This window comes from Protopterus annectens, chromosome 14.part0 (assembly GCF_019279795.1).
Source record: "Protopterus annectens isolate FY-2018-M chromosome 14.part0, PAN1.0, whole genome shotgun sequence".
In the NCBI taxonomy this organism is placed as follows: domain Eukaryota; kingdom Metazoa; phylum Chordata; order Ceratodontiformes; family Protopteridae; genus Protopterus; species Protopterus annectens.
Window position 1 is genome coordinate 722,019,338 of NC_056748.1, and position 14,996 is coordinate 722,034,333.

Here is a 14,996-nt window from a genome sequence, read left to right on the forward strand (position 1 = left end):
TAGGTTGCTGATCCACAGGGCTATTAGCAGCCTCACCATAATGCTCCAAAAAGTAGGATCCCATTGAAATGACCAATTTATACCTAATTTCAACCCCTTTCAACAAGGGCTTGAGAGGCCAGACCTGGGATGTAACTATAATTACCCATCTATTTGTCCAGAAAGAGTTGTCAGGAAGCTACTTTACTTTATATCCAAAGAAGTCTATTCCATAAAAGAGGGATTGTCTGGGGGATATTTATCTATCTTGCCAGCAGGTCCTACTTATGTTTAGGTAAAAACTGAGGTCTCATCAGTGGGTGTTGAGGGTGTTAATAGTTTTGCAGATACGTAGGAGGTCACATAGGACTGGATGCTTTGAGACTCTGTAGAGGTCACAACTCTAGAGTGTGTAGGAAACAGAAAGAACAGAGAGCGCTTGCAGTCTCTCAAGATGGGTCATATGCTTGGACAGGTACACACCAAAGAGGCCATTCAGTAATGGGTCTGATGAGGGAGGATTAGGGAGGGATGATAACTTCATTAGACCTGGAAGAAATACCCCTGGTGATTAGTTTGGTAAAGTAAAAGGACTTCCTAACAGTGGATACACAGTGATCAAAGGATAGTCCATTGTCAAAAAAGTGCCCAAGTCCCTAATGGCTGAGTTAACTTTCAAAGGGATTCCACATATGTAGTAGGTGGACGTGTGCATAGTCTTGCCTGAGGACACAATGGTGCACTTCTCAGTATTTAGGTTTAGGTCATATTCTAGGCAGCATTTATTGGTGCATGTTAGTCCCTCCTGGAGAATCTGGAAGTCAGCTGAGGAGTTAATGAATACTTCATCTTTACAGTCATCTGCAAACTTGGACAGCCACTGGCCCCTGATGTCAGCCTTGACATCAGTGAAGTATGGTAACTCCTCTTTGTGAAGACAGCTTCACTCCCACACTAACAGACTTGGTTCTGTTAGTTAACCAGATTGCTAACAAGTAGATATCATAGGGGTTTTCATTTAGTTTGATTACTATGTCAATAATGCCAGAATGCAGGATGGTATCATAGGCCTTGGCCAGGTCCAGGTAGGTAGTATAAACCAGTTTGCCCACATCTAATGCAACAGTGACATGTTCAAAGAAGCCTACCAAACTCAAGAGGCAGGACCTGGCTTTAACAAAGCCACACCACCTAGGATCCAAGGCTTATAGACTGCTTATGTCCTTATTACCAAGTTCCAAATGTATGTGTTTTATTGCTCTGCAGATAACGCTGGACAGGCATATAAGAATATAACTTGAGCCTCCTCCATTGTGCAGTGGGATGACTACCGCAATTCTTCATTCTTCTAGCAAAATACAGTGGAGAGGCTGAGGGTGAATAGGCTTAGCAGTGAGTCTGCCAGACAGTGTTTGGGCCTGAAAAAATGACAGACATGTACATTACCAGGACCCGTAAAGCAAGTGATTTTGGCCTTGCAAAGACCATTCAGGACCTGCTTGGAGGTGATCACAGGGTGTGGTGTGGATGTGCTAATAAGCTGGGGATAGTTAAGGGGAAATAGGGGACTACAGTCAGGGCTGAACTTGTCTACTAACATATTGGCTATGTCCTCAGGATGAGTAAATGTTGTTATTTACTATATCTGAGAATGTTGAATGGGAACAGATGCCTTGATGCATGCTTTGTAGTGGGTACAGAAATTATCCTCAAATGTGGCAGCATGCAAGATGTGGTAATGAAGGAGAGGAGGATGCTTAAACTTTATCAGATTATCAATTAGCTGGATTAGGTTTACTTAAAGTAGTCTCTAAAGACAGAAGGGTTTGTGGTAAGTCAGGTTTTACACTCATAGTCAGTGCTACCAAACAGTGGGCAGATTTTACAACTGATGTGGTAACTGTAGGAGTGAGCACAGGGTGGCAATATTGGTGAGAATGAGGTCCAAAATGTTTGAACCCCTGAATGGGACATGAACCAGATGGTCTAGGGAGCTAGCATTAATGAAGTCCAAAATTCGTTATGAGTATTTATTTGAGGTGGTGTACTCTTTCCAGTTAATGAGTAGGCTCAATATGGAGGGATGTCAGTTTGCTTAGATATGCTTCATGTACTGAAAGTGACATAGAAGGGGGTACAGTAGTTGGCTATGATACATCATAGAGTTCTATTTACTGTGTACAGGATATGGAGATGGTCAAGGTTATTGTTCAGGCTTGAGAGTCTGGAGGTGAGATAACTTCTTAGGAATACAAACACACCCCCTCCAATAACACATTTTCCGCACTGGGTCAGAAAGAGTGTTAGGCACTGAAGCACTACACTGTTTGGGTGCTATCTCTGTTCTGAAACCATTTTTCAGTATCTACGCAGACACCAACATTTTCAAGAATTAAGAATGCCTTCAAGGAGTGTAATTTATTTTTTAGACTCCTAGAACTGAGCAATGTTACCTTTATATAGTTTTGATTTTGTGCCATGTAGGGTATTTGAGGAGAATGACCGGATATGGGACTATGGGAGAAAAAGGTCCTGGCCAATACACACAAGCCTGAGGACAGAGGTGCAGGGATCCCTGACAAAGCAACCAGGTATGTCTCAACTCATTCACTTCCATGTACTCAGTGAACATGCCACATGTGTACTTAGGGTGAAGGCTCTTGAGGGCCGTGGTGACACTGCAGATCCTGGCACCTGAGAGGCAGCTAAGCAGCAGTGTATCCTTGTCCAGTCTGCTGAGTGGTGCATCTCTGTCTGACTATGAAGTGACTTATGGTTAAGGCATTACGAAACATAATGACACAGCCTTGCTGCCTTAAGGGATTCAGACTGTTATCTGGGTGACTCCTTTTTGTAGAACCTGTGCATGTTGTTTGCTTGTTTGTGTGATGCTGAGTGGTCTGTATACCAAACATTCACCTAGGAGGCCTTTGTGGTTTAGGCAGGGACTTTTTAAGTACCTCTCCATAAGAAGGCTTATTTGTTTTGAACTTGGTGGGCATGGTTGTGTGAGGTGGGTGTCAGAACTGACAACATGCTGGGTACAGTCTACAGCATAAACAGCGGCTGGCCTCTAAGGTTAGTGCATACTTGCACCTTGGAAGCCAACCTCTCTTTAAAGACTGTACACTATACCCAGCACGTTGTCCTACCAACCTAACATTTTAAAAAAAAATGTACACGTCTCACCAAATACTTAAGGAATGTGCAAAACATTTTCAACTGTTGCCCTACAGCCACAAAAAGGCTGTTATTAGAGTAGTAGTCCAAGTTCAAGCATGCTGTGTAAAGATCTCTGCTGAAAACATTAGCTCAGACAGTTCTGGTCTCCCTGAGCCATAATGTTTCTGAGAGATGTTTTGAAATAAAGTGTATTTGCATGAGTGCACTGAGAATACAGGACTATATACTGCCTAAAAGGCAAGAACTATTCCCATCGATATCAGAGGAATAGCACCCCCCCCACTATGAGTCACACACAAAACTGATCAGACCTTGTGTATGCAGTGCAAACAGCTCATACACTGCTGCGTTATAGACAGGTTCAGACACGAAGCACGGATAGCAGTGAAGAAGAACTCCTCAAACCTAAGGAGACAAGATCAAAGTAAAAGCTTACAGTCACTCATCCCAACCCCACCCTGTCAGCAGCCTAGTTATGTGGCTACAGAGTGACTGGGACAGTTCTTTACTTTACCTAATGCTGTAAGACCAACAAGCAGTAATCATTTCCAAACAAGGTTAAGCAAATTTTGCTGGAGTCTTGCCATGTCATAAACCCAAGAGAAAACATTTTATCCTACATAATTACTACAAACTGGCTGTTGCACACTGTGGTTTCTTTTGAGATTAAAATAGCAACCCTGACAAAACAGTAAGCAGATCAACAGAGTCATGACTGTCACACAGCATCACAGGATGTTCTGTCAGTTTCTAGTACCCTTACATAAATCAAACTCAAACAGAGCATGACCATTTTAGTAAAAGAAAACAGGGTTTCTGTTCTCATATCAGAGCTGATGCTGGACTCTGAATGACTGAGGAATCATACACAGCCTTAATATTTACAATTATCTGTATACATGAAAACAAGTTAAGTAAATGAGGATCCTGCAAAAGATGTGAACAGTCAAAAGGTAAAAAGTGTTTTATCTGTAACAGAAAAAGAATAACTTACCTAGAAGGCATCATAGTCTTAAACTCTTCACCAGATGGCCAGTCTTTTAACTTTAATACTGAATGTTCTCCACTTTTTAATTTCTGTCGTTCTAGGAAGCAATTCAACAGACATACTTAAATATACTTACTTAAAAAAGGTAACAGTTCTATAATGGTGAATACAGAGAGAGAATCACTTTTTCCCCCCTCTTCCACTTTAAACTAACACTACTGTTCCATAAAAACGTCTGCAGGAGTTGTAGACAGTCTTAAGTCACGTAAACTGAAGAATATACTGTTACTTACTGCTGCTTCTGTGCATAATTGTGACTGTGATACAAGCCTCATTGCCAATGTGTTGGGTAAATTAACATGTACTAATGCTGCCCTCACCACACCTCCTTAGCTACCATTACACATCACACATAATCATGAGACCTATATGCCATGCTCCTGAACTGGCAGTAATTAGATATATCACAATAAAGTACCTCACTTGATTAGAGTGGTAGATGGTTCATGCTATTTCACAGTAAAAGTTTTACATAAAACACTACAAGGGAAGGAGTTAAGTTTACCATCACATTACTAAGAAGCCGAAACAAATATGGAAAGAATTTAAGCATTTACTTCCACCTGATAACTGTAGTTATTCCTGTATGCTGTTTTGTAACTCTCTCATAGTGGTTACATCTTTAAAACAAAAAGGTGCAACTGCACAAACATCCAAAAGCTGTTTCAGAAGAAGTTGCCTGCTCAGTCAAGTAAACACCAACTACCACAGCTGCCTGTAATGTTGCAGCAGCTCCAAATGAGTGTAAGAGACTCATGATAGGTTGCACTGGGGTTACATTAACAGAACTGCAACTAGGCTACTGAAAGGGAAGCTACCAGTAAATGTAGGGCCTTTCCCATAACAGATGTCAAGGAATATGATAGAAAGAAAAGAGAGACAGACAGAGAGAGAGAGAGAGAGAGAGAGACAGAAAAAAAGAAACAGGCAAACCTGCTGAATGTTACTTTAACACCACACAACTTTACAGCAAGGGCGTTTGAATACTCCTTAGCACCCACTACAACCAGTGCAAAACTGACAGTGACCACATATCTCACCAAAGCTTAAAAGAATGTCTCTATCAGACCTGTGGTAAACAGGGATGGAGCTTTGACTACTCCCCAGTTTACCTGGATCTGATGCACAAGATCCAGCCTTTATGATGCAAAAATACTGGCATATAAAAAATACTCGGCAGGTGACATCATGCCACAAACAACAGCCAATCCATTATCCTCCAACAGGAGACAATTAGGTGGACACTACCTGTTTGACAGCCCCCCCACCACCACCACCAAAAGGGGATTCCATGGTATGGGCCAGGAGGGCAGCCAGATTCATAGGTTGACAAACTGCTTAGCAAAGCACCACCAAAATCCCTGAAAAATACTTACAAAAGAGTTAAGGCCTAACATTTCAATGACTACAAAAGGATTTTCTGTATTAAGTTTACTATGCACATTATAGTTCTGTTTTGCTTACCTACACATAGTTAACATATGCTTATACAGTTACATAACTGCAATATTTTATATTAAAAATGTGCAAATACAACATAACTGCAATATTTTATATTAAAAACAATGTGCAAATACAACATACATAAAATAGTTGTTGTTATTGTTTCTTTTGGCTTATCCCAGTTAGGGGTCGTCACAGCGGAACTCCGGTCCGCTAATGTTTGGTAGTGGATTTTTACGTGCTGAGTTACCAGCCCTGACGCACAACCTTCAACGAAGGCACGCCCATTCACGCATGCCTCCACAACATACATAAAATAGTATGTTCTCTAAATTCCCATTGTGTGCATAGTAGCTATTCAGATTCTATTAGCTTAACAAAGAAAAAATATATACACATACGTATATACACACCAGTATCCACAGCTCACAAGAAATTAAACAGTTTGGCTTTACACATATTTTGTTTTACTTTCTATTACTTGCACGTGTGTGTGTGTGTGTGTGTGTGTGTGTGTGTGTGTGTGTGTGTGTGTGTGTGTGTGTGTCTGTGTGCATGTTCATTCATTTGCATGTCTGTGCACACATGTACACCCAATGGTATTAGATGTATTTTTGTGATTGCAAACCAACTTCTAGAATGTAACCCACCACGTCACAAATGGAATCCCTCCACAAGACACACACACACACACACACACACACACACACACACACATTCCAGACAGTGCATGTTTCTGGACAGTACACATCTTCAACATAGAAAAAAAAATCCTTTAATTGTTAAAGCAAAAAACAACCAAGCATTCCGAGAAAAGGAAATTTAGTAAGATAAAACAGTAGAATACAGCCATGGTAAATATGCCAGCATTCTAGTAGGATGATTAAAGTATGATAACCAAAGCAACACACACACACACATACACACACATTTACTTACACTACAAACACACACACATGAAAATTTGAACAAATTATAAGAGTTATATATTAAAATACAAAATATATTTAAATCACAAAAAACTATGAATTCCTTATAAGTTATGAATACTGGCACATAGCATGCTTTATGTCTAATTATCCTACTAGAAGTAAAAGAGAAAACAAAAGATATCATGAGACTCAGATTTAGGCATGTTTAATTTCAGGATTTCTAGTATATGAGAAGTGCTCCATTTTAATAAAAAGACCAGGCACAACATAAGAATAGGAATATCTGGTCACTTCTGATTAAAACAATATTTGGACACTAATGGGATCAAGTGCTGAAAATGCATTTTACAGTCTGATAGCTGTAAGATGCCTGAATAAGACCAATAAAAAGGTTTTATCTAACTACGGCAACTTCCTACCAGTCTCCGGTTTATTCTTCTTTTCATCTTTAGCACAAGTGAAAGTATTTTTTCCTGCCTTCATTTTCAAGAGGTAGAAAAGTTTAAAAAAAGTAAAAGTAAACATGATAGAAAACTAGGAAAGCAAAGGTAATGGGGGAAGTAAAGTTTCAGAAACAGGAACCTTTGTTATACTAAATCCTGCAAATATTTCCAGTGCTGCAGAGACAGAGAGTTGGTGCCTCCCCCAGTAATATGTGAAGCAGGAAGATTGCATGTAAATATACCAGCAAGTGACTCAATGGTAAATAATAGTTCCCAAATGGCATACGTCTGGCACTGACTGCAAGTTTATTTACTGTAAAGAGAAATGCCCTACATGCGATACGGTCAGTCATTTTAAAGTCACTGCACAGTTCGTACATTTTCAATGATACTTAATGCAAGATGTGTTCTGCATTTTTCTCTACCCATTAAGAAGAAATTAATCACAAATCCTTGATCAGCTCACCAGTACAAATTCAATTATGTGCAAACTAACTATGCTATTACATTTAACACTACAGTAAAATCAGATTAAGCATTTCAAACACCAAGAGTCAAGAGGTAAGACCACAACAGTAATGGGTAAATGGCTTCTTAGTGAAGAAGTCTAAAACAAAAAATCATGAAGGGTTACTTGTTGTAATATATACTGCTTGTGTTCAAAAATGGACTCCACTCTCTGGAAAAAAAATGACTCAAGGACCCCCCCCCCCAAAAAAAAAAAAAAAATATATATATATATATATATATATATATATATATATATATGTGTGTGTGTGTGTGTGTGTGTGTATATATATATATATCTATATATATATATATATATATATATATATATATATATATATATATATATATATATATATGTATATCAAGAAAAACAGCCTAGAGGATTACATCTGGGTCCATACATTCTCGCTGCTATAACTTTGGTATAGCTCTATGATTTTGGCCCACAGATTTGATCTTGCTCCTCCAAGATATGCTGATTTCATCATAAAATCTGAACTGGTTATGGGTACATGCAATCCATCCATCCATCCACAGCCCCTTTTCCCATTTTTGCACATATTATGTAAAAATAAGCCCATCCACAGATTACGTATCACTTACAGCATAATATTGGAAGAACTTATATTGTGAAAAATAAGAAATTACTTATCTTTCTGACTCTCTGCTATGATTTTTTAGACACATTCTAAGATTAATAAGATCACAGCAATTGCACAGATTAGTCCTAGGATAACTGCCCTTGTGGGCCATTTTAAGCCTAGCCAATTAACCCATATGAGAATCAAACCCTATGCTTTGTGTCTGTAAGGTAAAAACACCTTAACTATTATGTCAACCTCCCACCTGTGATTATACCAGTCTGGAGAACTTCTAATGTAGAATTACAAACAAATCACTGGTTGGATTGTTAGTTTAACATTAACAGAAGTTTAGATCATTTTTAGGAAGCTGTTCTGTGGATTTTTTTTTTGGTCCATACATGTATCTTAGAAACTGTCAAAATGAAAAACATTACCATAATGGTAAAACTTATAGTCCCTTTGCAGTCTGAAATAATAAAACAGCAAACACTAATATGGAATATGTCCTACCTCTAGTAAAAAGCAATGGATATGAATATGGAATACGCCCTACTGCTACTAAAATACAGCAGACACTAATATGGAATATACACTACCTCACCTACTCATGCACTCATTAGCAAGCAAGTGCCAAAAAGCTGCAAGCAACTGAATTAAAAAAAATCTAGGTTCACTCCCCTCATCTGCCAAAATGGACACCATTACGACTTGCTGAACAAGGTCCACAGGCTCCCAATTCTGAATTGAGCAACTGTTCTATTAAGGACAATAGTATTTGGAATTCTTCAATAAGACTACTGTCCATCACTGTAAAGGAAACTTAGAAGAAGAGAACAAAACTACTCACTTAGTGGTGGCCAAGATGATATTCTTATACTCACTAGGCCAAGGTTTAAACAAGCAGTTGATAAAAAAGCCTTTTCTGGAATAGGCCCTGCTACTTGAAACCACCTTCTAAATGAAGTAAAAGTTAATACCCACGGCATAATTAAGAAATCCCTAAAAAAATCCTTTATAAAGAATCTAAATGCTTCAGACACACAGGCTACGAACATTTTCTGGTTATACATAGGAAAATGTATGACACATAAGGCACTGTATAGTATTTCATCGATCTATATAAAGGTCTACACACTGAGAGATAAATATACTGTACATAGCACATTGTTTACACTAACTTCTAGTATATAATATCCATTAATCATAACCTCAACTAACTGTACCACTCGAAACGTCAATTGAATACGCACTATGATCTGTTTATATCTACTCTGAAATGTTAAGTTTACACCTACCTTGAACTTCAGTGTTTTTACCCAGATCATGACTGAAAAGGATCAACTGACCAGTTTATTTACCTGACAAACAAACTGTAAAATACATAAATAAAAAAATAAAATAAGAACACAGTGAAGCTGATCCACTGGAGATAAACCAACATATCATACGCATCACGTGGGCTGGATGATTGGGTCTCCAACTGTAACCAGATTATTGTGTAATTCAGATCTGGATGTCAAGAAATTCTGCTTAAAAGCAAAGCTCAGGAGTTGAATCTTGTCTTGACATCCATGTTGAGAACAAATAATTTATGATTGGGAACCCGACTATAACTCTTCACAGTGCAAGGAGCTTTATCTGTTCTATGTATTACCACTTCAAAAAAAATGTAGAAGCACATTGGAAGCCATTAAAGAACTTACACCTGTCAAACAGACAGCAACATACCTCTTAACTTGCTTGCTTAAGAATTCTAAACAAATCTAAAAAATAATGAGGGGGGGGGGGACAAAGGATCAAAATCAGGGATATTTTTTTAAATATTGATCTAGTTCACATAAAAAAAGGAATAGAACATATTTTACTTTAGCATGCACCTTCTGAACAGTACAAAGACTGCAACCCCCAGTGTTTTAGAAGAAAATGAAAAGTTTTATGAGGGACAGGGCAAAAATGCAAAGCAAAATCAGGAGCATTCTGCAAAATCAGGGACAGCTAAGAGGTACAGAAGGCAGAAATTACATGCTCCTCTGGCAGAACATAAAACAGCTTTTAAAAGCTGTTCGTCAATTTGTTCTGCAACACCTACTGTCTGTGAGTATGGTGGAAAGAAATTCTAACCACTTTTAAAAACTGTTTTACCTTCTGCCACTGTTATTTGCAAACTGCATCATTTACAAGGCTTTGTTAAGCACCCATAAGTACTATTACAGTGAAGTGCTTAACACGTTTCTCTTTTTTACCAGTTTTGGACAGTAATTATGCTACACATACTACATAAATGTTACTGATATGAAGGTAGTTACATCTTGTTAGGTTAGCAAGGAATCACCACTGGTAAATTAAGTGCTGGAAAGGCAGGATAAACAATTGTTGTGCTTCATCTGTGGGACAGAAGTTCTGGTGTCAGCATGGAGGTAACCTGCAGTCAGTAACTGGAACAAAGTACCTCTCTTACCATTGTCTCTCTTATGCTAAAGCCTTGACTGCAACACAGATAACATGGTATAGGCTAAAAACCTGTGTACTAGAAGAACTTATGGGGGATGGTGAGAGACAGTGGCTGATGGCTGCTCTATTATCCTAGTGGAAGGGAGGTGCACACACAGAGGTGTATGGCATGCAATGTATGGTCCATGACATTATGTTTGACTCTGTCAGGGTGCACTTGTAAAACAACTTCAAGAAGGGTGCATAGGAATGCAAATGTTCACAACAGAAGGAGTAGCAGATGCCTGCAACTACAAACATGGACGTCAGCCACCGAGGAGGAATATGGCCAAGAAAAAATTTACTTCTGGCTACCTGAATAATAGCTGCATCACAACCAGCTCATATCCCTGTGATGGGGAATGAAAGGGGAACCATTAAGGGATGGACATGACTACAAAAACAGACTAAAAACAAATCTCTGGACCATGTCCCATCACTGACTGCAAACATATACTCAGTTACACAAATTCAGCTAATGGTATAAGCATGACCAAAACTGAAAGAACTTGCCAGTTATTATCTGTCCTGTGGAAAGAACATTGCAAGGTGGATACAATGTGAATTCTGCACTCCAGCTGTTAAGTACCCAAGCCACTTAGCAGTAACATTGACTTGTGTTCCATTTTTGAAATCTGTGCAAAGGAAGTCAACTTCTTAAGAAAGCAAAGTGCTAAGTAAGTGAAGAAATTAAATGGAAGCCAAATAGCATTCACTATAACGAATGTTTAAGCATAATTCTCAAACTTCAACTTATAGGTTTTCAGACTGCCACTAACTCAAATGTAAATAACTCTAACAAATGACCTTGGAAAGTGGAGCAGGCACAAAGGTTCTTTGTACTTCCCATTCATTTTTCCTTCCTTTTGTTAACCAGGTAAAGCCTAGTAAGCCCAAAGCATGTTTTATAAAAATACGTAGAAAAAATGTTCTACAATAAAAATCAGGGGACAATTTAGAGAAGCCAACTGAACTACTTAGCATCTCTCAGGGTGGAAGCAGGCACACCTAAAGGAAAATCCTGTGAGTACACCCCACACACACACACACACACACACACACAAATCCAACTGAACCAAGAAAATTGAATATGTACACTGATCCAAGTCTGACAGAAACATAACAGTACTGCATTCATTCCTGTCTTGATTTTACAAGACAATTATAGGACCCTAATCTACACAAACATTTTCTCCCTCCCCACTTCAGTACAACTACCTTTGAAACAGTGGTCACAGATTGCTGCTTAAACCATAATGCAGAATTTCTTGCTAGCCTGGAAAGTCTTTAGTGACAGTACTCCTGATGGGGTTCTTGTTTCACCAGTTCTGTTTTTAGTGAGACAAAAGAAGAGATGCAAAAGCCAAGACACAATCCACTCTAAACATAACTGTTAGGGATTGTATGTCTGAGGCAAGCATATCAGCATTTTTCACACAACCACTCAGGAGCGGCCCTAGGTCAATTGGTGCCCTAGGCAAAACAGCTCCACGGCGCCCCCCAACACATTACCTGGTGCCCCCATCCTGGTCTACCTACACCAAATAAATACTAGAAAAGTGCCCCTGCTACACCGGCGCCCTAGGCGGCCGCCTAGTTGGCCTATGCCTAAGGCCGGCCATTCACCATATTGAAAAATACTTTTTCACATCACTGTGACCGCTCTCAGATGAGCAAGTTGAATTTCTGGCTCTGACTACACCAGGATGAAGATGTATAACTACAATGGAAGAATACAGCATCATGCAACATACATTTCCAGTTTAACATGGTCATTTGCAGATGAGGAAAGGAAGGAAGGTACAGTTTTGCTCCATAAACAATAGAGTCAGATAATTAATGTTTCACTAATGCCTCCTAATGTAGGATCCTAATAAAGTGCATAAAAACCTGCAATGTTATACAATGAACCAAGTTCCTAATCCCAGTCTGAAGACTTCACAACTAGCATCTGATAAAGCGATAGAAAAAGCTACAAAGTCTGCAATTTTTCATGTAATTTCTTCTTACCCTACTTGCATATTCACAATGGCCAACAACTGCATCGCTTTCCCTTTTCTACTAAGAACAAACTTCTAATTTTCTTTTTTTTTTTTTGGCGTGAATAATCAATTACTTCTTTAAAAAGCAAAACAAAGCCTTAAACAGCATCATAATGAGTTTCAAAATATGCCGTTTAAATGCTGACCACACTTTAATGTTTAAGGCTGTGGGCATGGTCATTGCAAGTCTTGCATTTCTGTTATGCGCTGTTTTAATGTTGATCCCACTTTAATGTTTAAGGCTGTGGGCATGGTCATTGCAAGATTCACATTTCTGTTATGCGCTGTTTTAATGTTGATCCCACTTTAATGTTTAAGGCTGTGGGCATGGTCATTGCAAGACTCACATTTCTGTTATGCACTGTTTTAATGCTGATCACACTTTAATGTTTAAGGCTGTGGGCATGGTCATTGCAAGTCTCACATTTTTATTATACAGCCACTTTTTACATCCTGGCAGGTGTGGTATGATGTAACCTAACCCCAAGCACCTTACCTAAAAAATCACACCGCCAATAGCTTAGTTTTTTTTTTTTTTAATGCGGATTTCGTCCAGTGTGGTGCAGTAGTTCATTGCATGAGTTTGTAAGTAAATCCCCCAAAAAGACAGCACCTGAGTGACATATCCTGAAACAACAGCATCTGGGTTTGTTTTACATACCTTTGGCTCTACTCTGAGATTGCAGGTGTTTAAGAAATGTTCCATGCTTGTCAGGTATTTTCTCTTTTCCCCAACGTAGGGTTAGTATATGAAAGTACAGGGAGAGTCGAGTCCCCAACAGGCAGGGGTGCAAGACACCCTGCAAAAGAAAGTATGTTTTAGGACAATGTTTTGCTGTACTAATCCCTCAGTAGTTTTGCACAAAAGTGGGTGTGGCCTGAGTTACTGACATGGTGAATGGCCATGATATTGTATGCAAATGACACATGATTGAAATGCCATGCAGATTTGCTTCACCGCCCACATGAATATTCATCGAGGGGGAAGTACAGTTTGTATGTAGTGTTTTTCATTTTTGCAGGGAGGCTGTGTCCCCCTGCACTCCCTATGTGGGTGGCTGCGCCACCCCCCGAAATTATATATACCAACTCCAAGATAACACTACATTGAGGAAAAGGGTTACTCATATGCATCATGTCACCGTCAACTGTGCACAACCATCATTTGCATACATCACGGCTTTTCATTTTGCTACTATTCAGTGTAGTTCAGTGAGCTGACCTTTTTTTCTACTGTTCATGCGGTTTACAGATCCTGCTACACTTGTTACAGTTCAAATAAATAACAGTTGTTTGCAGATGACATACTCTTGTCTTTAATAATGACAGTGCTACGTATGCATCAGCGGGTCAGTTCAGAGTTTACTATAATACAATACAGGTTGTACACATTTTCCTTTTTCTTTCATTTTGTTTTTAAAAATCCTTGTAGCAGGGTGTGCACCTACATCATTATTAAAGAGAAGACAATTTAATCCGAACAACTGTTACTTCTTACTGTTATAACAAGTTTGCAGAATCTGTGTACCGCATGCTCAGAATGACAGCTGAATATTCATGCAGACGAAGAAGACATCACCATGAGTACTGATAGATTTTCATACATGTCACCTGGTGCTGGGTAGTGGATGGGGGTTCCTATTAAGCATTTAGGGTGTTAGTACAGTAAAACAAAGCCTGTTTTACTACCAAACTTCAGCAAACTGGGGTCACTACAAATTAAAAAGGACTGTCATTCATTTTCCACACCTGATCTAACTCCATGAGAAGGAGCTAACAAAAGTAGGCTTTTGAGACAAAGTGATCTGAAAAGAAGAAGGACACAGACAGAAGTCTGACAGCTATCTGTTTACAGCTTTGTTCACCAAACCCTGAAAATGAATCCTATAACCGAAATATATCCAATTTGGTTCACAAACGCAGTAATGGAAAGTGACCTGACAGCTTTACAAATATCAGAAACTCTGCTAAATGCCAATTCATTCCTAACTAACGCTGACTGGTCTGCAAAGGATATAACATCAGTCAGAATCACTTACTTGTAATGTCTTCAAATCCTTCCCAGAATTCCTTGATATTAGTGTCTGAGATAGTGCCATCTTTACAGTTTATGGAGTCTGCATGGTGGTCTCCAAATTCCTGGCTGATCACCTCTGCCTTCCAAAGATCTGCATTCATTTCTCTGTGTTGCCCAGAAACCAGTACAGGCTGAAACAGTGTCACCAACAAAAGTTAGCCTAATGTTAACATCTCACCGAAAAGGTTATTTCTTTCATACCTTTGTTAAAAAAACATTAATTTACAATATTATCAAGTCAGTTCCACATGGCAAACAACATTTG

General features: G+C 38.9%; 1 protein-coding gene across 2 annotated transcripts in view; it reads right to left on the reverse strand.

Annotated features, from left to right (window-relative positions):
- Nucleotides 1-14,996, reverse strand: part of JMJD1C (jumonji domain containing 1C) — a 304,550-nt gene that overhangs the window by 68,690 nt on the left and 220,864 nt on the right. For both annotated transcript variants that reach the window (XM_044056466.1, XM_044056465.1), the window contains exons 16-17: nucleotides 14,694-14,862; nucleotides 4,157-4,247 (exon numbers count right to left, since the gene is read on the reverse strand). In XM_044056466.1, the coding sequence (XP_043912401.1) occupies nucleotides 4,157-4,247; nucleotides 14,694-14,862 (260 nt within the window). The remainder of the gene's footprint in view (nucleotides 1-4,156; nucleotides 4,248-14,693; nucleotides 14,863-14,996) is intronic.